Raw genomic sequence first — 22,937 nt, 5'->3', positions numbered from 1 at the left:
ACAATGACATTTGTCAAATGGCATCCCCAGAGCATATATCTCTTTAAAATATTTTACTCTGCTATTGTATGAAATCATTAGTTTCCATTTAGTTACACAACACGATCCAACCAATTTTATCTTGTTGCTTAGTATCATGATTCTAACCAAAGTCTAAATCCATTTATCTTAGCTACCATATTATTTAACAGTATTTAGGTTTAAAGATTTTACTTAAGTCTAATTACAAAAGTGTTTTTTTAAGGTTCTTTTAGGACTTACTGAGATAATGAAGGGAACTGCATTAATTATTTCCAAGATGAAGGGTATTCGTAAAATCTGTTCCCAGATGTTTCCCTTACAAGAAAGAATGAATAAAAACGAAAGTCAATTATACTGCCTCCTATTAAAGGGGGAAAAAGACAGCACTTAGAATTTCTCTAGCAATAAGGATGCTTCCGTTAACAGAATACTGAATATTATATAGAGATGTAGCAATGACTTTTAGAGATTATTTTTCTTAGGGTAATTGTGCTCTCTCAATTTTGTAAGTTTAAGAAGTAAAACAAATGTTTGTAGAAACCAGGAATATTGCACACAACATTTTTTATCAAGTAATATGTCATGGAAGAAAAGTACTAGTAAAAATAAAACACATTAACAAAACCTACAGTCAATTAAAAAGTGACAATTTGAAGTTTTACTTACTATAATAATGATATTCACTAACCATCAAGTATATTAGTTTGTGAAACGTACCCTTGTTAACAATCATTGGTATTAAAATTGTTTTCACTTTAATATAATTTAAAGAAAGGACTCTTTCAATCATCTAGACTCTAATCTCCCTACCCTCATAATACAAACATATTAAACAGGACTGAGTACATAATTTGCAGGACCCAGTGCAAAATGAAAAATATGAGGCCTCCTAATAAGACATTAACAATTTCAAGAAGGTAACAGTAGAACATTCAACTAATCACGAGGACCTTCTGGTTGTGGAACCCTGTGCTGACCCTGATATTATGCACAGAATACATGTCCATGAAGCTGACCCTAACATTAAGAGGTCACCACTGAAACTTTCTTGATTGGTGTCTGACGATAATGAGCACAGACTTTCCTAAAGCAGTTTATTCCTCTATGAAGAGATCTATGTATTAGAAAGGCAATTTGAAATCTGCTATATTGTAATCTCCAATTATCCATTATAACACTGACTATAAAATTGGGACTCTTTCTTAATTTTCCTTAAGGCCCCAAAGGTTTAAAAACTGCACTGATGGAATATACTTGCACATCCCAAAGGAAAGTTGTAGAGCAGCTATTGTCTCTATATACTAACAAATTAAGTAATAGGTTTTGTGAGCATAGTTTATCACCCTCATCCAGGCTACATAAAAACAGTAAAGGAGTGGGAAGTTAGAAGAAAGGGAAGCAGTGAAAATGCCTCCTTATAGAGATGTTACAGGCGCTGTGGTGCATCTCATCACCTCAAGTTAAGTGAAAAGGGCTCTAGGGAACCAAACCACTTAACTTGGCTCCAACATGGAGACTGCATTTGGCTACTGCCCAAAACTTTTTAAACTGAAGAGATAAAAAAAAAAAGGATGACTGGATAATAACAGGACACAATCCCTCCGATTTTAAGGCAAAAGTGCCTATTTTCTGGGAACCAGATATAAACCCTAAAGAATGGAACCTATGGTCATTTAAAAATGGTTTACACTCAATAAGACTGTGTAGCTGAAGGTGAAATGGGACTTCAACAGATGGTGGGCCTGAGAAGCCCAAGGTCTGTGTCAGATCCCTAGTCTGTAGCCTGACACACTGAGGCCTCCAGGAAATTCAAAGGCTCCAGATAGGCCACAAAAGCTTTACATGGGAGAAAGGGCCAGAGCTTGTGTCTGCCATGAGGAACAACCAAACACCAGACAATAACTGTGCCAGTCAGGCAACTTCAACCCAGAAACTGACTGCACTTCATTCCCTGTTCTTCCTCAGCCTTAAAGGGTATCAAATAAGAGAGGAAGTAGAAACATCAGATAGGCCTCCCATGATAATTCCCTGTGCCATGTAGGTCTGAGTTGAGGATAGGGAGAAGCCATCTTAGAGGAGAATTTTAAATTTTTGCATATATTGACCCTAATTTCTTTCTTTCTTTTTTTTTTTTTTTTTTTTTTTTTTTGAGACGGAGTCTCGCTCTGTCACCCAGGCTGGAGTGCAGTGGCGCAATCTCGGCTCACTGCAAGCTCCGCCTCCCGGGGTTCACGCCATTCTCCTGCCTCAGCCTCCCAAGTAGCTGGGACTACAGGCACCCGCCACCACGCCCGGCTAATCTTTTTTTTTTATTCTTTTTTAAATTTTTTTTGTATTTTTACTAGAGACGGGGTTTCACCGTGTTAGCCAGGATGGTCTCGATCTTCTGACCTCGTGATCCGCCCGCCTCGGCCTCCCAAAGTGCTGGGATTACAGGCATGAGCCATCGCGCCCGGCCCCTAATTTCTTAAATACTAAACTGTGATTTGCCGTATGAATGAAAAGACCAGAAAAGCTATAGAACCTCTCTGAGATGTCATCTGATTAGCATGGATCAGACAGAGGATGCACGGTTTTGAAGAAGTGTAGAAAGACTGGTCTTTTCCTACTACCACTGAATCAGGACTATTTAACAAAAGAGTTATAACTAGTCATAGTTAGGCCATGTTTTTTTTTTTAATTGTGCAGGTGAATAATATCATTTCTTTCATCAGTTTTTACACGGCATCATTTCCAGAATATTATCCTTTGCCTTTCTCTTCCACTATTGTATTTTCACTTTTAATTTTACATTTTTTTTTGGTATCAATGATTGTCCACAAGAAGAGATTGATCTGAGTAGCAAGAAAGGAGGGTTATGGGACCAGTTGCTACTAGTGATATGAAAGGCTATTTCTGTTAATGCCCAGCAAAATTCGTATGAACTGTGGCAGATTGTATAATTTAGTTCACGTAAACAAAAACCTTTTATCTCTCTTATGTCTCTCTTCTCTTCATTTCCATTTATAACACATTAGCCTTTTATGATTTTTATTTAATTATCTGTCTAGGTTGGGTTTGTTTCCGATTTTTCTTCCACATTAAAGCCAGAAGAATCTTTCTAAAATGCCAAATTCCCATTGCCAACATAATAAAATCCAAACTCATCACTGTATTATATGAAATTTCACAGTTTGAACTCTGGCTACTAGCTTGGCTTGTAATTTTGATATTTCTATTCCTATCCTGAACTCAACCAAAGATTCATCCACACTGAATTTTATATCCATCTCTGAACAAGCTAGGCTACTTTATGCTTGTAGACTTTTGCCCACATCTGTCCCTCTGGCTGGAATATTACACCTCCACACCTTCAATACTAATCTCCTTGGCAAGCATTTGTAACATTTCAGTGTACTAATTTTTTAAAATGCTTGTTGGGGCTCAATTAATATCACGAATGAGTAAATGATACTCCCAGCTTTTTCATACATACTCTTCCCCTTCTTTGATATAGTTATTTTTATTTTTGGAGCTTAAATATTTACATTTCTTTCCATTGGACCCAAATGATCTCATTTGAAAGAATGATATTGTTTAAAACCTTTATACTTAAAGTAATCATGTAGAAATGATTAAACTTGTAACTGCAGAGCCAATTGAAATTTTCTGGAGGAAAGGATTCAAGAGTTCTTGTTTATATACCCATGTTAAGTAATTTCATCCATGTTTCAGCTTCAACTTATAATAAGCTAATGACTAATAATCACTAATAAGCTAATGACTTCCAATATTGTATCAATAGCTCGAACCAATATTTTATCTCTTGAGATTCTGACTCAGATCAACTGCTTAATCCACTGCTTCACATCAGTGCCTCTAAAGCACTTTATATACAGTATGTCTAAAGCAAAACTTATGATTTGTTCCCTGACTTATCTCCCAGTAACACAAACCAAAAATCTTGGAGAAACTTTTTACATTTTCCTTTCACACTATACTATACTTATAATTATACTATAATTTATCAATAAGACCTACTAATTTGTAAACAGATCTTGAGATTTGCTAGTTTTTATTTCAGCTCATTTCTCACTTTTTGACTTGTTAAGCCTAGTTAGCCACCATCCCATCATTCTTGCCCCATTCCAATTCACCTACTGCACTATTACCAATCCCCTGCACCTTTATGCCAGACCAGGCCTACTCTTCAGAACTATTCAGATACTTACAAAACAAAGACAAAAATGTGATTATATCATACAAGGCACTATTTCATTTGTCTCTTGTTGACTTCTCCAACCTTATTTTAAAGATCATTCCTTCCATGGACGGAATATATAAAGTATATTCACTGCTTAGAACATGCCTTAAGTATACTTTTGCATATAACTCTTGAAGAGGCTTGGAAAAGCTTTACCTTTCTTTACAACTTCACTTTGCCAAGTTAACTCATACCTGCCTTTCAGCTCTCAACCGAAATCTGGGTTTTTAGAGACTTTCCTTGCCCCTTCATCATATACCCTCTAGGCAGGATCTGACCCCCACATTAGGCTTCTTGATCCTCCATCAATTTCTTTCACATTTTTTTCCAGTTTGTATTTATATACTTAAGTCATTACAACACTTTAAACTCTGTGAGGTCAAGATCAGGACCAGTGTATTTCAGGATTGCATGCTCTACTCCTAGCGCAGTGCTTGACAGTCTGAATCTCCTAAATAAAAACTGTTGGTACATTACGTCAAACATGGATTGTTGACTCACACCACATGTATGCATATATGTGTATGTTTGTGTGAGTTTTGTGACACATGAATGAACTTCCCACAGAGGACTAATTTTCATGGTCTAAAATTGTACAGTGGGGCAATGTATTTATTGCTAAAAATAAATGCATCTCTTTTCAGTTATATGCATTGAGTTTAATTCTAAGATTTCAGGTTGTCTTCTAAACTATGAGATACATCCATAAATTATCTTTCTTAAAAATAGCTAATGAAACATAAATATAGAAAGGATCCACAAGTTTCATTGGCCAAAAAGGAGTCCCAATAAGCATAAATCACAAAAACCTAAGGATAAATGCTAGTATGGTGAAAAAAAGTATGCTTTCATACAATGTCACTATGTAAGAAAACTAAGAAATAAAATTGAAAGGCAAGCACAATGCCTTTCAAAATTGTATTAAATACATTTTTCATTTAATCTTATTTTCATGAAGGAGATAAAAAGCATTATTCTTCTTCCAAAAAGTAACTTCTTTAGTTTCTAAGTAGTAGCTGTATGTCAGTGGCCAGTCCTCTCTATGTTCCTTTTATTATTGACAGAATTCAATAAAATATAAAGAAATCTCAATCCAATTAGTCTACATTTAGCACGGACACATCATTTTTAACCAATAATAATGCAGAAAAATATGTGATTTTCTAAAATGCATCGCACTTTTATTTTTATCATAAAGAAACATGGAACCTTGGAACTACTATCTGTGCAACCCTAAAGAGCACTTTAAAAATTATATTAGTTATAGCAGTTTATTTGTTGCAAGCCCCAATTCGGCCAAGGAACATTTTGTTAATACTTTTTGTTCTTAAATGTTAAGAATACCTGTATTTTAAAATATTTAATAAAAGATTTGGTAATTTGTCTTCTTTGGATGAATTTAAAATAGTGTCGTAACGCTATGGCAGTCTTTGTATTTCTACATATAAACCCAACAATATTTAGATTTACCATTTTCAGGACAAGATAAGCAGAATCAACAGTATCTGGTATTCAGGAGTCCTGGACTAAATTCTTTGTTCTTTTCCAGAAATAAACCAGTGTGGTGTTAAACTTTCAAAATTGTTGCTTTTTGTAATGTGATTATGGAAAAAAGAATTGCAGATTTAACAAAAGGGTTCTAGGTATGATGAATTTTTGTGTGTGGAGGTTTGGAAATTGTGCCAGAGTTTGTTTTTGTTTCCTTTTGATTTAATGAATGTGTGTGCATAAATAGAACTTTATTTTGAAAGCAGTTGATAAAGAATTAGAGGGTATTTATGATGACAAAAGAATAAGAACTTTAGTGTTGGGTGATTACCATGTTTGTTTTGCCAACTAGCTATAAACATGAATGGAATGATGATTTAAGCACAGACCTGCACTTCTGTATGACAGAAGACAAAACAAGTTCATGTCATGGATGCTAATTCATTATCTGCTAAACTCAACATGTACTTTAATAGTTCTAGGTAATTTCGCTTTAAGTTAGTCTGGTTTTCAAAACCTACAGTCTCAATGAAAGTTTAAACTATTTTAGTTGCTAATGATTTAGTTATGCTTATTTTAGAATGTCTAATTTCAAGAATTATAAAGTGCTTGCATAATGCTGTATTAAATGTATTTTTAAATATTTAATGTATACACATATAAGCATACATATCTCTCCATAAATATACATATGTAAACAAATACAAGAAAGTTATATATGATTTGCTATTAATATTACTATTTCAGAATTATAAGTATCAAAGAATAATATCAGCAGTGGAAACAATTGCTGGTGCAATACAATATCCATTTCTGTGTGTCTGTATATTACTTTTCTTTAAAAAATCTAACTTAGCCAGGCATGGTGGCTCATGCCTATAATCCCAGCACTTTGGGAGGCTGAGGAGGCAGGCAGATCACTTGAGCCAAGGAGTTCCAAACCAGCCTAAGCAACATAGCAAAACCCCATCTCTTAAAAAAAAAAATACAAATATTAGCCGGGTGTGGTGGTGCACACCTGCAGTCCCAAGCCACTTAGGAGGGTGAGGCGAGCGGATCTATACCTCCTAGTAGGTAGAGACAATCATGCCACTGCACTCCAGCCTGAGCAACAGAGTGAGAACCTTGTCTCAAAAAAAAAAAATCTAACTTGAAGGAAGGAGTATGTTTTAAATTCTGCTACCAAACATGCTTTATTTAGAGACCATAAATGACTACCAATTACTTGATTTACCCATTCTAAAAAAAATTATCAAACACTCTGTTGAAGGGACCAAAGAGATTCACAGATTGGACTATATTGATGAGAGGAAAAAGAAGATAATTAACAGCAACCTATCCTTCTACTGTCACATAACTCCTATTTATCCAATCTGTTTTCTCTGTAACACACTGGACTTAACTGCTGTCTACATTTCCTCCATCGAAGCCATTAATGTTTAAGAGGGTTGAAATGGAAATATTATATATCATCTAGCTCTGCATGCTAGGTCTTACAATTTTCTGCTCTAATTTTATAAATTATAAGCAATAATTGATTATAAATGTCATCATCATATGATTGCAATAAAAAATTATCTTGAATCGATATGTGTTTTCAAATGGCTTTTAAAATTAGTGCTAAGAGTTCTATTAGCAAAACACCAAACTTAATTTCATATTACATTTTAGCCAGAAGTTGGAGCAAATACATCTTCAAATGGAGATTAATATTTTGGCCATGTTACAGTTTTGTATATATTCCTGTACTAGTGGAAGGGATAGGATTAATTTACTCCAAAACACACATGCCTAAATTTTAAGCATACCATTATTTATATATTACATTCAACATTTATCATATATATGTATGCATGTATATTAATGAACATTAAAGATAAGAACTGGGATATTAATTTATTTGATTTTTTATTTTGTTTTATTTTTCTAGTTATCCAATATCCAGATTTGTCAATCAGGACATATTTATAGTGCACCTATTTTGACAAGGAGATATACTAATACACCCTTAAAAGACCCTTCTTCATTATCTTCATCTATATTGCTTATTATTGATTTAGTACTTTCTAGGTAATTTAGAGATGTGTGGCTCCCATGTGAAAGCTCTTTCATTTCTCTTCTCTAGCTCTAATTTACTTATTGATCCACCACTTTCCACCTTCTGCACTCCCAAAAGACAATGGAGACTTTCCAAAACTAATCATTAAACCTCAGGTTTCTATTCCAGCTTACTTACTTCTTACTTATTATAAACTTTCCTATAATATTTCACTCCTGCCTTGTACTTTCTCTCTTTTTTAAACAATGAAGATTTTTTTTTATCACGAAGCAGTCATCCTTGCTTCATCCTACTGCTTTGAGTAAGCACCTGCCCCAGTCAAACAACATTCTCCATTTAACAATTTTGACACTCAATTGTATTCCATTATAACTGACCTATTGTAGGCAAATAGCAAATGACCTCCTAATTTGTAAACTCAATAGCCTTTTCTCAAGTTTCTTATACTTGACATAGCAAATGTGCTTTTATATAATACTTTTTGTTCCTTAGATATTTCTAACATCCTATGTCTTCTCATAAATTTTAATCAATCCACCTATATTTTTTAAAGCTGTCATTCTTTTGTTTCTATACTTTCTTATTCATCAATCTGACATTCTTAGAAATTAGTGTTTTTTTTAAGATGGCAATAATGAGAATTAAAAAGAAAAAAAAAGTGAGCCTGAAAAAAGGGTGAGTTTTTAAAAACTTCTTGCTCTAAATTTAGAACTAAATAATAGTCGGAAGAATGTTATCTTCAAAACTCTTGTTTTAAAAAGTGAGAGAGGGACAGATGCAGTGGCTCATGCCTGTAACCCCAGCCCTTTGGGAGGCTAAGGTTGGAGGATCACGTGACCCAAGGAGTTTGAGATCAGCCTGGGCAACATGGCAAAATCCTGTCTCTACAAAAAAATACAAAAAAATTAGCTAGGTGGCAGTGTGCACATACAGTCTCAGCTAGTCAAGAGAGTAGGGAGAATTGCTTGAACCCAGGCGGAGTTGAAGCTGCAGTGAGCCATAATCATGCTACTGCTCTCCAGCCTGGGTGACAGTGTGAGACCCTTTCCCCCCCCACCAAAAAAAAAAAACTGAGAAAGAAATTGATGTGCTAGATATGAGTTCCCCAAAAACATAACCTGGAGTACACTTGATAGAGTAGATGAAAAGGCTATTAACAAAAATTAGTAATGATTATGACAACCATTCCAATGACTTTCTATCTTTTCTAACTTCTCTGTCTTCCCTGATTGTTCTATTATTCCTCCAAAACCCTGAATTTAAGCATCTCCATCAACATAAGCCTTAGTTTCCACCCTGGTGATTAACCCATGCATGATAGATTCTCATGGCTTCCTTTACTATCAGGTCTTAATAGTGAAAATGACTGTCAAGTCTTCATAAATCTACCTCTCAAAAGTTCCAGATTCTCATTCTCAATTGCATACCTTATTTATCTGTGTGTTCACCAGTACCTGAAATTCATCACCTCCAAAACTAATTCCATTATTTAATCTATGTAGATCCCAATCTGACTTTTTTCTTGGTACGATTGTTTCTTAGTTTTACTGCAGTATTTCCAGTCCTTCAAACTTAGAATCTATTAGAATGCTATGAATTTCCTTCTCTTAGCCTATCTCAACCCATCAGTTGATTTCTTTAGCTTCTACCTTCATAATTAATCTTTCATTAAAACTGGCAAATCTTTTCATCCAGCCAAAATCTTACTGTCAGTTTTCCTTTCATACTGCAACACATCTTAACTGAGCACATGAACTTCACCATAATGTCTATTTGACCTGAGCTGCATAGAGATTCTGAACTAATATTCCTAAAACTGAATTTCAATTACAGAATCTTGTGTTAGTCATCTTCCATCAACTTAAAAATATATGATGCTATACAATGCCCCCATGTTCTAGACAAATATATTTATTATTCCTCCAATTTTACATGCAAAGTCCTTCCTTTATGCCTTTGCTAATTTTATCAATTTCTACTGTGCTGTCTTTTCATCTTGCCTTATTGAAATCACTATGGTTCAAGTACTACTGTTTCCTTTTCATTCCATGATATGAGCTCTCTCTATAAAACCCCACAGTACTTTCTTTGACCTCACTGGAAGTACCCGTTATATGCTGCTTGTATTATTATTATCTGTATGATGTTCTGCTGTAACCTCCCCTTTCTTGACTGTAAACTCATTGAAAAAAGAACCATGTGAAGTATAGAGCTCTCCATTAAATAGGAGCTCAATAAATACTTGTTAAATCACGTTAGCCAAACAAAGCTTTATCAAAAAATAAGATAATTTATTAAAATAATTCCTGAGACATGTTTTTGCTTTCTCAATATTTTGTGTACAAATCAGAAAAAAACAATGTTGAATACAATAAAGTTGAACCATTCCATTTGCTTGCCTCACTATATGCATGCATATAATGGGTAAGTAAACCCATAGGAACTAGCAAAGCATTTGTAAGTCATCATGGAAAACATTACCGTATTCATACAGCTTTTTATCAGCTACTGGAGAGGCTCAAAACAAAGTGGCTCAAGAAGAGTCAGCCTTACCTTCCAGTGCAAACTATAAATAGAGGAATACTGAGTAAATACTACAGATGTGTTCTATCAGCGGGAAACTGCTAATTAAAATAACTTACCTTATAACTAAGATAACCAAGTAATATTGTTTCAAACAGACTTATCAATGCCACTGAAACCTGAAAGATAAATTGTAACTTAATGAGAAAACGCAATACAATTAAATTATATATATTCTTGGCTATACTACTAACTTTATTTAAATATATGTGCATGTATACATATATGGGTGTATAATAGGACTTATTAGGTGGTACTTTAACTTCTATACACAGATGACAGGCTGCTGGCCAGAGTTTGCTGTCTCCTGTACTACATCTTAGTTTTCATACATTCTAATACTCCTTAGTAAATCATTTTTAGTTATTATTCAAAATGTAAAGGTGGTATTAAAATAGGCTGGCTGAAGTTTACATGATATATAAAGAACAGGTTCTTTTATGGGTGTGTTTCGTTTAAAAAATTTTTTTAAATAGAAATGGGGTTTTGCAATGTTGTCCAGGCTGGTCTCAAGCCCTGGGGCTCAAGCAATCCACTCAACTCAGCATTCCTAAGTGCTGGGATTACAGGCGTGAGCCACCGTGCCCAGCTATGTGTGTGTGTTTCTAATACATAAAATCACACGTGAGTGTCCACCACAGATAATCACTCTATCCTAGAAGCACGACCATCTGTACCAAAATCAGTATTTCTCTTCAGAAAATACAGAAAATGAAATAACACACACTTCAAGTTTAATAGTATATTCAATCTTATCACCCATGTCAAACAAAATAAAAAGGCTACATCTTTGAGTACTAAATAAAATAGACCATACCACCACTTCTAAATACTTTCAGATTTTATTTGAATGAATTTCATAACCAATTCCCCTTGTGCAGATAGAAGTGTTAGTACTACCTTCCTACGTATGCTTTTATCTTTTTCTATATTCTCTATTGTATACACCCTCTCTACTGTTAACTACCAAAAATATATTACTGTGCCACAAAAAGTAACTAGAAAAAATAATAAAATTATTCTGTGTTAAATACTCTACAACCTTAGGATAGATAAATAGAATCAAATAAGCAAATATAAACAAAAAGTGACTCAGGTAAATATATATGTTTATAGATTTTTGAGGTTTAAGACTATTCGAATGAGAACGGCAGATACCCTGGAGATTACATTTTTTCTTCTGTTGGGATAAAAATCTTTGAATTTCAAAGAATATTAAAACACGAGAACAATAAGAAAACAGATAAAATGCATAACAGTGTAAGTAAAATATGTTCAGAAGTATGTGCAGTAGCCAGGCATTATTATGACAGAAAACGCAAATCTCTTTCATTTTCTCCATTAATCCTCTAAATCATAATTACTCATGCTTTTTTGTAGAAGTACATAGCATTAGATGATCTCTAGAGCATTTTTAACATTTTATTCAAAGTGCTATTTAAAAATGAACATCGGCCAGGCGCAGTAGTTCACGTCTGTAATCCCAGCACTTTGGGAGGCCGAGGTGGGCGGATCACGAGGTCAGGAGATCGAGACCATCCTGGCTAACACGGTGAAACCCCGTCTCTACTAAAAATACAAAAAAAGTAGCCGGGCGTGGTGGCGGGCGCCTGTAGTCCCAGCTACTCTGGAGGCTGAGGCAGGAGAATGGCGTGAACCCAGGAGGCGGAGCTTGCAGTGAGCCGAGATCGCACCACTGCTCTCCAGCCTGGGCGACAGAGTGAGACTTCGTCTCAAAAAAAAAAAAAAAAAAAAGAGCATCGTTAGTATTTTAAAATATCACTGTTTTAAAAAGCAATTTGAATAGATCAAAATGTATTTGAATATAATATATGGCTATTCATAAAACAATTTATTTTAAATGTGCACTTAATTGAAGGATAGCTCAGAGATTAAAATACTACATTTTAATGAACATTTCAATATTTTCAGTGTTATTTATGAATTAATATGATATTGCAACAAAAGTCAGAGTAAGGAAATGTAAAAAACAATTTGACTTTAACAAAACTTAAAACACCCAGGCATAGTAAAAACTTGATTTCATGGTTATGATCACAATGCACACATACTTAAAGTAATTCATTATCTCATACAAATAGACAGACTTCACAATCATCGTGACTTTGAAAGACATGTGGAATGAGTGTAGAATGAAAGATATTGAAGACTTGGAAGAGTGAGAAGGGAGGAAGAGGGTGGATGATGAGAAATTGCCTGGTAAGTGTAACATACATTATTTGAGTGATGGATATAGTGAAAAGCTGGACTTTACCACTACTCAAAATAGCTAAGTAATAACATTGCACTTGTACCCCATAAATGTATACAACTTTATGAATAAATAAATAAACTATTTTAAAGATTGCTCCTAAGCAGTGAGTCTTAAAGTCTTTCTCTTTCCTCCAGACTCAAGTGTCTTCCAACCTCCAATTCTTTCTGATGTTGGTGATTCTATTCTTCCGATTAATTTGTAATTTTTAAAAGCAACAGAAAATAAAAAGGATCTGTAGGAAGTAAACAGAAGTAGAGGCAACAGAAACTTACAAAAAGTTCGCTGGGCATGAAATTCAGTAGGAAACAAAACAAAACAAAGAAGTAACGGAGACTCTAGGGAACACCTCAACAATATAAATCAGACATCTTGTGCTCTGCCATATTTTCTTAGCCTTTCTTAAAGACTCCTTTTATGCTATGGCATACTTTTGGTTTTATTTACATGATTAATTGCTTAGGAAATAAGCTCTTACTATTGGTGATATGAGTCATTGTTTCATTTGTCCATTCATTAAATAATTATTTATTGATATTCTACCATATTCCAGACACTAAGAATACAAGGTAAAAAGCAAACACAGTTACAGGCTTTGAGTAACTTTAAAGGAATCATATAACAGGAATACTTAATGTAGTTTGGGAAAACTTGTGGAGCCTTAAAGCAGTAGTATACTTTGGTTTTCTCCAAACTCTCACAACCTCTTTAAAATCTAATTCTGATCACGACGAAATCCTCAAGAGGTAGAATGCAGGGATCAGACAAACAAGAAAAAAGAAATGAAAATGTTAGTCCAAGATGTGCATGAAGATTAATCAGGCAGAAAGACAAACTCATTTTGAACATCAAAAGCTCTCCAATAGTACTTCTCTGTGAAATGTGAATAAACCCAGAGATATAGGGATAAAACAAAATTGTACATAACCTGTAAGCCCCACAAAGGTAGACTTCTGTTCACCCAAAAGATATGAGACCTATAAAAAGAATAATAATAAGTTAGTTTTTTAAAATGTGAAAAATCTATTCACTTTTAAAATTCAGTTAAAGTTGGAAATATTAAAATATGCTAGCATAAAAAGACAAAATATCAAAATCAACATTTGAAAAAACGTTGTTGCCTTAGTTTTCTTTTTGCTAATATTCATTTCTATTCCGATAAAAACTTTTTGAATTTCACTTTTTGTCATTGTTAATAAATTAAAATATGTGACATTATTTAAAGAATGATATGGCAGGGCAGAATAACCTTAAGCCCTTTACTGGATAATTCTACACTGAAAAGTCATTTAATAGTCTTCTATAAACTCTAAGATTTTCTTATTTGTAACAGGACATATACATGTCCTGTATAAATACAACAGTATAAATAAGAAAAAAATCAGTAACAGAGTATACAACACAGTAATATTTCAGACTTGAAGTTTTATAAAATATTTAATATACCATGGAAAACAGTGTGACTGGGGTTAACATATTGGGCAAGACAAGGAGTAATCATCTTTATTCCCTAAAAATAATATATTTTCTGATGATAAAAAGGCTTATGCTCTGGAAAGAACATCATAACACTTAATATCCCTCTAATTCTAATTTTCCACAATTTATAACCTAGCTGTGTCTACATCATTTAGTACACAGTTGATTCCAATGGGAGTTACTAACAGCAATATACCCTATTCAGGAAAAGATAAAAATAATTACATTTTCCTGAAGAGAGGTAGGTGAATGGTAGTTTTTCCCATCTCAGTAAATGGTGCCAAATCTCATTTTATTTGGCTACTCAAAACTTGAGCATCCTTTTAGATACTTTCTTCTCCTGCATCTGTAAATACTAAATTCACTAGCCATCAAACCTTTTCATTCATTGCAACAAAATATCTGCAGAATTCATCTGCTTCTTTTCGTGTCTACTACCACAATCACCTTATTCTAAGCCACCATTTTTCACAATTGGATGCTTGCAAAAACCTACCAGTGGGAACACTGCACCTTCTTTTGCCTTCTACCATTTTTCTCCAAGTCGCAAATACACTGATTCTTTCAAAATGCGTTTTAGATCACATTACCCTATTCCCTATTGTGTATTGCCTTTGCACTTTCGTTAGAATAAAGTTCAAAATAGTTGACATGGCATTCTTAGACTTATTCAAGTGGACTCATTCCTTCCTTCTACAAGCCCTTTTTACATTCTCTCCTCTCATCCTAGAAGTCTCAGCTCAACCCTCTGTGTTTCAGGGAAACCCTCTATGAGGATTCCACTTGATCAACTTTGTCAACTAATCCCTTGGGTCACGTCACCCATCACACCTTTCCTGCCACTCATCTCAGTGGAAACTTTATATTTATTTGTATATGTGTTTCTTTAATGGCTGTATCCTTGCAATTACAAGTTCCATAAGATAAAATAACTATCTAATTTACTCACCATTATAAACCCAATGCCTTGCTAAGTACCTGCATATATTAAACTAGGCAACCAATGATCAATGATAAATGGTGCTAATTAAGTCAAAGGTATAACTTATGGATTCATTATCACTGTCTTTTCTAAAGTGTTTATATTTTTATATTCTGAGTAACATTTGAGAAATCAGACCACAACAAGGTGTGTCAGAGTGAAGAGGGATAGATGCCCAGTTTTGTAAGTGGAAAAATTACGTGCCACAAAAGTTACTATATTGTCAAGTAGATAGCAATCTCTGGAAAAAAATATAAAATAAGTTGCTGAACAGAAGTGCGTATTTTCAAAGAAAATTGGTAATTAACATAGACTTATTAAAATCTGCTTGACTTTCATAATCACCATTCTGACTGGCATGAGATGGTATCTCACTGTGATTTTGATTTGCATTTTTCCATTGATCAGTGATGTTGAGCTTTTTTTCAATATGTTCATTGGCTGTGTAAATGTCTTCTTTTTGAGAATTGTATGTTCATAAACTTTGCCCAGTTTTTGATGGGGTTGTTTGTTTTTTTCATGTAAATTTGTTTTAGTTCCTTGTAAATTATGGATATTAGACCTTTGTCAGATGGGTAGATTGAAAAAATTTCCTCCCATTCTGTAGGTTGCCTGATATTCACTCTGATTATAGTTTCTTTTGATGTGCACAAGCTCTTTAGTTTAATAAGATCCTGTTTGTCAATTTTGGCTTTTGTTGCAATTGCTTTTGGCATTTTTGTCATGAAGTCTTTGCCCATGCCTATCTCCTGAATGGTATTGCCTTGGTTTTCTTCTAGGGCTTTTCTGGTTTCTGGTTTTCATTTAAGTCTTTAACCCATCTTGAGTTAATTTTTGTATAAGGTGTAAGGAAGGGGTCCAGTTTCAGTTTTCTGCATATGGCTAGCCAGTTTTCCCAGCACCATTTATTGAATAGGAGATCCTTTTTAAAAAGTCAAGAAACAATAGATGCTGGAGAATTAGGAATGCTTTTACACTGTTGGTGAGAATGTAAATTAGTTCAACCATTGTTGAAAACAGTATGGCGATTCCTCAAGGAGCTAGAACCAGAAATACCATTTGACCCAGCAATCCCATTACTGGGTATATAACCAAAGGAGTATAAATAATTCTACTCTAAAGACACAAGCACACTTATATTTATTGCAGCACTATTTAAAATGGCAAAGCCATGGAACCAACCAGAATGCCTATCAATGATAGACTGGATAAAAAAATGTGGTACATACACACCATGGAATATTATGCAGTCATAAAAAGGAATGAGATCAGGTCCTTTTCAGGGACATGGATGAAGGTGGAAGGCATCATCCTCAGCAAACTAACATAGAAACAGAAAACCAAACACCACATGTTCTCACTCATTGGTAGACATTGAACAATGAGATCACATGGACACAGGGAGGGGAACAACACATACCAAGGCCTGTTGGGGATTGGGGGGCGAGGGGAAGGAAAATGGACAAAAATAATAATAAAGTTAGTTTAAGACTTTTACACTGCCAGTATAGCAGATTTGGTGAAATTAATACTTTCCTAAAGGGTCCAAAAGAAATAATTTTCTAATGTGTATATCTGAAATTTGTAATACAATCAACTTCGTATTTTTAAAATTCCAAAAGAAATCTGCTTACGTCAAACTAATGGCATTTTCTTTGGTCTGTGATATTGGTAGGCAATTGAAATGTCATAAAGAATTTAAATAAGAGGTTTAAAAAGGACATACTTATTTTCCAGTCTAGACTATGTCTTGTGAAATAGGCTTCAGAATCCATAAAAAAAAAAAATTCTACAAATCTCATATATAAATTTCAAAGAGATCTCCAATGGAAAGACATACTTTTACCAGTTTCCTTAACATTAAATTGGATAAATACATAGAAGGAAATGTATATATTTTGGTAAAAACTAGTGTTCAAACCCTCCTTCATAAAATGAATTTATCATAAAAAAAAGAATGTGGGATCTAATCTGCACATTCGTAGATAACCTCCAAAATGAGAAGTGAAACCAAAACTGACAGCCAAATTATAATTTCAAATGAAAATTTAATCTCATTGATAAAAAAAACACTAGGAGGAAAGAAAACATGCACAATAATATTTATTTCAGTATTATTTACAGCAGGAGAGTAACTGGAATCTACCTTAATACCTAACAAGAAGAGAATTTAAGTAGCAGATGCATCATCATCAAGTAAAACAACAAAAACATTACAAATGAGGAAAAAGTCATTAAAATATTACTTTAGGTCATACCAGTATGTATATGTTATCTATATGTCTGTGTATAGAGAGAATTTGTAAATGGAGTCTTTAAAAATGCTAAAAGTATTTATTCTAGGTGTTGTGATCTCAGATAATTTTTACTTCCTTGCCATATATATCTATATTGTAATATGCATGAAACATTTTTAAATAATAAACAAATTTCCCTTTCCAAAATATAAAAAATTAAATAAAAAAATGCAAAGCAAAACCCAAATATATATCATTTAGTTATTCTGAATTAGACTGTCCTGTTGATAAAATTCATGTATGAAGCATTATTGTGAAAACTAAAGGAACCATACCAAACAATGGAAGGAAAAGCAAAAGTTAAATATAGGAACTTAGTAATGTAGCCTCAGCCACTTTTCCCAGAACACTTATGAACTGTCTTAAAAGTAGGAAAATAGAGGGTAAAAGTGTGAGAACAGCTTTGGCAGAGGAGGTGGGAGTCAGGAGGTGAATACGTTTAGCAGAAGAACAAAGCATTTGAAAGTAATAGGGTTAACATGCAGGACATAATTCATATGAAAGGATATGTTGCTCACAAACCCAAGATGAACTCAAAGACTGGTAGCTCTAAAAAAAAACCTAATATAAGCTTGTAATGTATTAACAAATAATAAATAAAACAGGAGGGTAAATTATACAACCCCCCTGACCATAATATACACTAAAATCTGAATACTAGATATGATACTAAGCCCACATTTCAAGATGAACATAAAATATTTAATACACATCCAAAAACTAGGTTACCAAAATACGAAAGCATATGAGTCTTGCCAATATGTTAGAAAGACTTTTCGGTATTTGAATCCTTTCAAAACATTGGAAACATTTAATCCCAAGTTAGACAACCAACTATCAAGGATGTTACGGAGAAGACTGATAACTAACTCTTTGAAAGAATGGACATTAAGGGCCCTTCCACCAGACAATGTTGGCTGTCACAGAGTTGGCTCTTTAATTAACATTCATTCTCCCCCGTCCACGGCATAGAGTAGAGTGCAAAAAAGTCACTCTTCAATCAACTACATTTCTCAGTCTTTGTGTCAAGGTATGATGATATAACTGGTTCTCATGTGAGACCTGAGTATGAAGTACAAGCAAAAGTGATGCTTGTCATTTGTTGGCCAATAATTTTTAAAAACATATATGCCTTCTCCAAGCTCTCTTTCTCTTTCTCTTTCTGAAATCAGGATGCAAAGATTCCAGTCTTAGGACAACACATAATCACAAAACGCAGTGGGCTTGTACATATAATACCTACCATGTTATGGAGTGTGTGTGTGTGTGTGTGTGTATGTATGTGTCTGTGTCTGTGTGTGTATGTTTGTGTATGTGAATCATTATATGGAGAAAAGGTTCACAATGACCAAAAACACCAGTATTAGACTCCAGTAAACAAAAAAATGCTTTTAAATTTTTGAGATTCGTTAGAGAACTTAGTCCTACTTCAATCTAAAAAATAATCAATATACAAAAAAGAAGAAAAGGTCTGCATTAAAATATTCATTCCTATTGATCATCAAATGTTTAAGCGTTATTGTCAAAATTCTATTTTCTTCCTTTAATAGTTGTTACCCTGAGGAAGAAATCATATTTAAAATTTGAATTTCACTTAAACACACCATTTGCTATATTAGGCATTGATTTTAAATGGAATCCAAATACCATAAAATAGAAGCATGTTCATGTGCTTCTTACCTGTGTCTCTATCACTTGATGTTAAATACTAATAATCATTTGAACAATTTTTAAAGTAGATGCAGATGCATGAGTTTGGACACAGTGATGAACTGTAAGCATCAGCAGGCAATGAGTTAATGCTGATGGCTCATCTTTCAGTGTAATTTATAAACTACATGCTTCAGGTGTGCTTCCTTTCCTAACATCTTTACATCATTTACTACACATTATCTGTACATCACAGTTTGCCATTCACACATGATATATTAACAGTAAAATTCTTTTCATATTATTCAGTTTTCCCATATTATAATGTTTTCATATCGGTTTTGATTCCTGAAAGGGATTTAAAAATAAAGCAAAGCAGCACAAAATATCTGCAGACTTATCATGTCAGAAGCTCTAATTAAATAAATCTCTTTGCTTAATTAGCCTCATTATTTTAAAATAGAGCCTGCACCCATAAAGGCGACTTCTGTTTTTCATTAACCAATACTGCACTGACAATGGGAGCTAAACAGAACATTGTACTCAAAATGGAACCATAAATATTTTTTAATTACTGTAATCTGATTTTTCAAATGTATATCCTCTACAATTATGGCCAAACATTCTTAGTGATATTACATAGAAGTTAATTGTAGGAAACTTTGTTCCTCTTAATGTTTTCAAATAATATAATTTTACTCTGCTAACACCCACCAAATGCCCTTTTACCCTTAGAAGGATTCCATCATGCCTCATTTTATGATTTTCAGGTCCCGCTAGTGTACTTTTTATTTATAAATCACCACATTTTAAAAATAATGCTGATATGATTGTAGAATAATTTGTTACATGAACCATTTTAATAACACTGACATCTCCAGGCAGTAGTCCTCAATCATTTTTATTGTGCAACACACTATCAATAAAATTGCTGAGCATCATTTCATTAACTCAGCAGCATTCACTGACCTACCAAGTCCTATGCTTAGTGTGAGAGCTATGGAGGAAAACACAGCATGGTTCTTGCCCTTGGTGAGCATATAGAAAGGACTGATAAGTGAATGGTAAAATCAAGGGCAATGCTTTGGCTGTTGTGAGAGAAGTATGTGGGAGAGCACCTAGAAGATACTCCTAAGCCAGAGTGGAACTGGGCTACAAGGCACAATACCCATAAGGATTTTAGATTAACTGTTATCCATAAAGTTGTTTTCCTGAAGGTCCTGGAGTCCAGAAGCAAGTCAAAAAAGTGTGGGTTGTGAGGAGCAGGAAACCTAATTTCCCAGAAGAGGGAGAAGAATGTTAAAAGGCCCAGAGGAAGGGAGATCAAAGGTGCATAAGCTACTTCAAGCAGTTCAGCATAGCTGGAGTAGGGGACTGATGAGGTAGAGTAGGCAAAAGTTAGATTACTAAGGAACTTCTTTTACTCATGTATCCATTCATTCATTTAATAAATAACTATTGTTTGCCACTTTGTGCCAGGCTCTGGGGATTCAGGCAATGATCCTTGCTGTCATGGAATATCCTCTCTAGTATTCATGGAATACCACAGAAAACAAAATAAATGACTAAAATTAGGTAGAATATGTAAAAGAGAAACAGGCTCTAGAGAAAAAAAAAAGAAAAAGAAGAAAACTATTAAGGGAGTCTTATGAGGAGATTACAATGTTAAATAGGAAGCTTCATATTATCTGAGGAAGTGTGCCTTACGTTATCTGAAGGAAGAGAATCCTGGACACAAAGAAACGCCCCTATGAAGGACCTAAGCTGGGTGTGTCTGGTATGATCAAGAACAGAGAGATGCCAATGTAGCTGGACCAGACAGAATGGGTGTGGGATGAATAGTGGGTGGTGAAGTTATAAAGCCATGGTAAGTACTTCGGCAATCAGAGCAGAGTTGTATCAAGATGTGACTTATATTTTACAGAAATAGCTTCTACATTAAGAATCTATCAAAAGGGAACAAAGGTTGAATTAGCGGGATTAATTAGGAAGCTATTGCAGCAATCCAGGTGTGAGAAGGTGGCTTGTACAAGCATGGTGGCATTGAGAAGTGATTGTGTGCCAGGTTTATCTTGAAAGTAGAAATGATAGAATTTTCTAGGGCATTTGTATATGCTGCAGAAAAGTAAAGAATTGACTCTAAAGCTTTTGGTCCAAGCAACTTTTAGGATGTAATTGTTATCCGCTGAAATGGGGAAGGCTGTGAGTAGAGCAGGGTTTGGGGGAAGGATAGAGTTTTCGTTCACTGAGATGTGGAAGAGCACTGAAAAAGCTAATTGGAACACGGTGAGTCTGAAATGTCTGGACATCAAAGTAATAAAGTTAAATATGCCGTTGGAATTTGAGGGAATGGGAACATACTGGTTTCCTGTGGCCACTGCTTAAACAGAGATAAAAAGCATGATACGATTAGTCCTGAGGGTCTCAAAGCAGAGTGGCAAATATGAGAAAACCTCTGTTTCTTCATATATAAGGTGAGAATAATAAGATGAAGTATATACTGAAAAAAATAACACATATAAAAAACTAGTCTAATGACAGAAATAGCAGGAACTCCAAAATAAACAATCTTTTCACAGATTAAAAGTTCCCTAAGGGTACTGAATGTTCCTATGCATCTCTACATCTTTGCTAATAGCAATGTGACTGGTACGTGCTAAGTAATAAAGATACAGTGAAATATTCATAATTATATCTCATTAAATAAATTGCTTTATAAAGAATTATCATAGATTATTAAATAAAACTTCACTTATTAATCTTTAACATTAAATAAATACAGACACCTTTAAATAAATACAAACATTTAAACAAATACAGAATCATTTTTACTACCTAAACAAGCTGAGGGGTAACCAATTCATTTAAATGCATATTATGAGCTCACTTTCCATTTTACTTTGATCATTTCATTTTTTAATTTTCTGAGGGCAGACTTGCACATGAAGAAATAATTGTACAGATGTTAGTCATCAAATTAAGTTTTCGGCTTTGAAAATCATTGTAAATTTAGTAGGCTTGACAAGGGTCCAGGATGATGATTAGATAAATATTATGCATACAATTACACACCAGTACCTTTTCCTACTGTTTCTAGCAAAAGGCAGAGCCTAAAAAGGAAAATCCACAAATGACTAGAAATATAATTTAATAAGAGCAACACGATTATGAGCACAAAATAAGTCAAGTTAATACATCAATGTCATTTAACTCAAATAAGATAAAGAACTGCACAGGTTAAAACTGAGTCTTGAGATAGTTATCCTTCCCAATATATGATGGAGTGTTTCCATTGAAGGTTAATAACTACTTATTATTATGAAAATATAAAACTGTCATGCAGTAGAGTAAATCTTTCGGGAGTATCTGAAAATCAAGAACAAAATTGCATTCGGGTCTTTAAAGAGACTTACCCATTTTAAAACAAAAACTACTTAATGCACTTTGGCTAGCAATAAAATTTTATGCCTAACAGTCCAATATTAGCATCAGACAAACAGAAAAATAATAAAAGATACTTACAAAGAACCTACAAGAATTATGTAGTGCCTGTAAATCGATCAATTTTATTTGTGACAAACACCTAAAATACCCGTAAAAATTAAGCTCTACACAACATGCTTTAAATTTAAAATGTGATACAACTCAAAATAATCAAAATAATATTGTTGAAGGTCAGAAAAAGGTACCTTACCATTCATTTCCTTGTGAAGGGTTTTCTAGTAGTACTCGGATTATGTATAATAAGCAGCTTAGTAATTTGAGAGAAAAATTGAACAGGCGTATCCTTAGACCTTTAAACAAATGATAAAAGTTTGATTTTCATTTGAACTTAGTTCACAAAAGACTAAAAAGAATTGTCA

At 33.9% G+C, this 22,937-nt stretch overlaps 1 protein-coding gene across 4 annotated transcripts in view; it reads right to left on the bottom strand.

Annotated features, from left to right (window-relative positions):
- Positions 1-22,937, bottom strand: part of KCNT2 (potassium sodium-activated channel subfamily T member 2) — a 390,920-nt gene that overhangs the window by 250,829 nt on the left and 117,154 nt on the right. For all 4 annotated transcript variants that reach the window (XM_008974047.5, XM_003820605.5, XM_003820604.5 and 1 more), the window contains exons 3-6: positions 22,769-22,868; positions 13,595-13,643; positions 10,454-10,513; positions 262-336 (exon numbers count right to left, since the gene is read on the bottom strand). In XM_008974047.5, the coding sequence (XP_008972295.3) occupies positions 262-336; positions 10,454-10,513; positions 13,595-13,643; positions 22,769-22,868 (284 nt within the window). The remainder of the gene's footprint in view (positions 1-261; positions 337-10,453; positions 10,514-13,594; positions 13,644-22,768; positions 22,869-22,937) is intronic.

The sequence above is a fragment of the Pan paniscus genome, chromosome 1 (genome assembly GCF_029289425.2).
Source record: "Pan paniscus chromosome 1, NHGRI_mPanPan1-v2.0_pri, whole genome shotgun sequence".
Lineage (NCBI taxonomy): Eukaryota > Metazoa > Chordata > Mammalia > Primates > Hominidae > Pan > Pan paniscus.
Note: the sequence above shows the minus strand (reverse complement) of the source record. Positions and strands in the feature narration are given on the sequence as shown.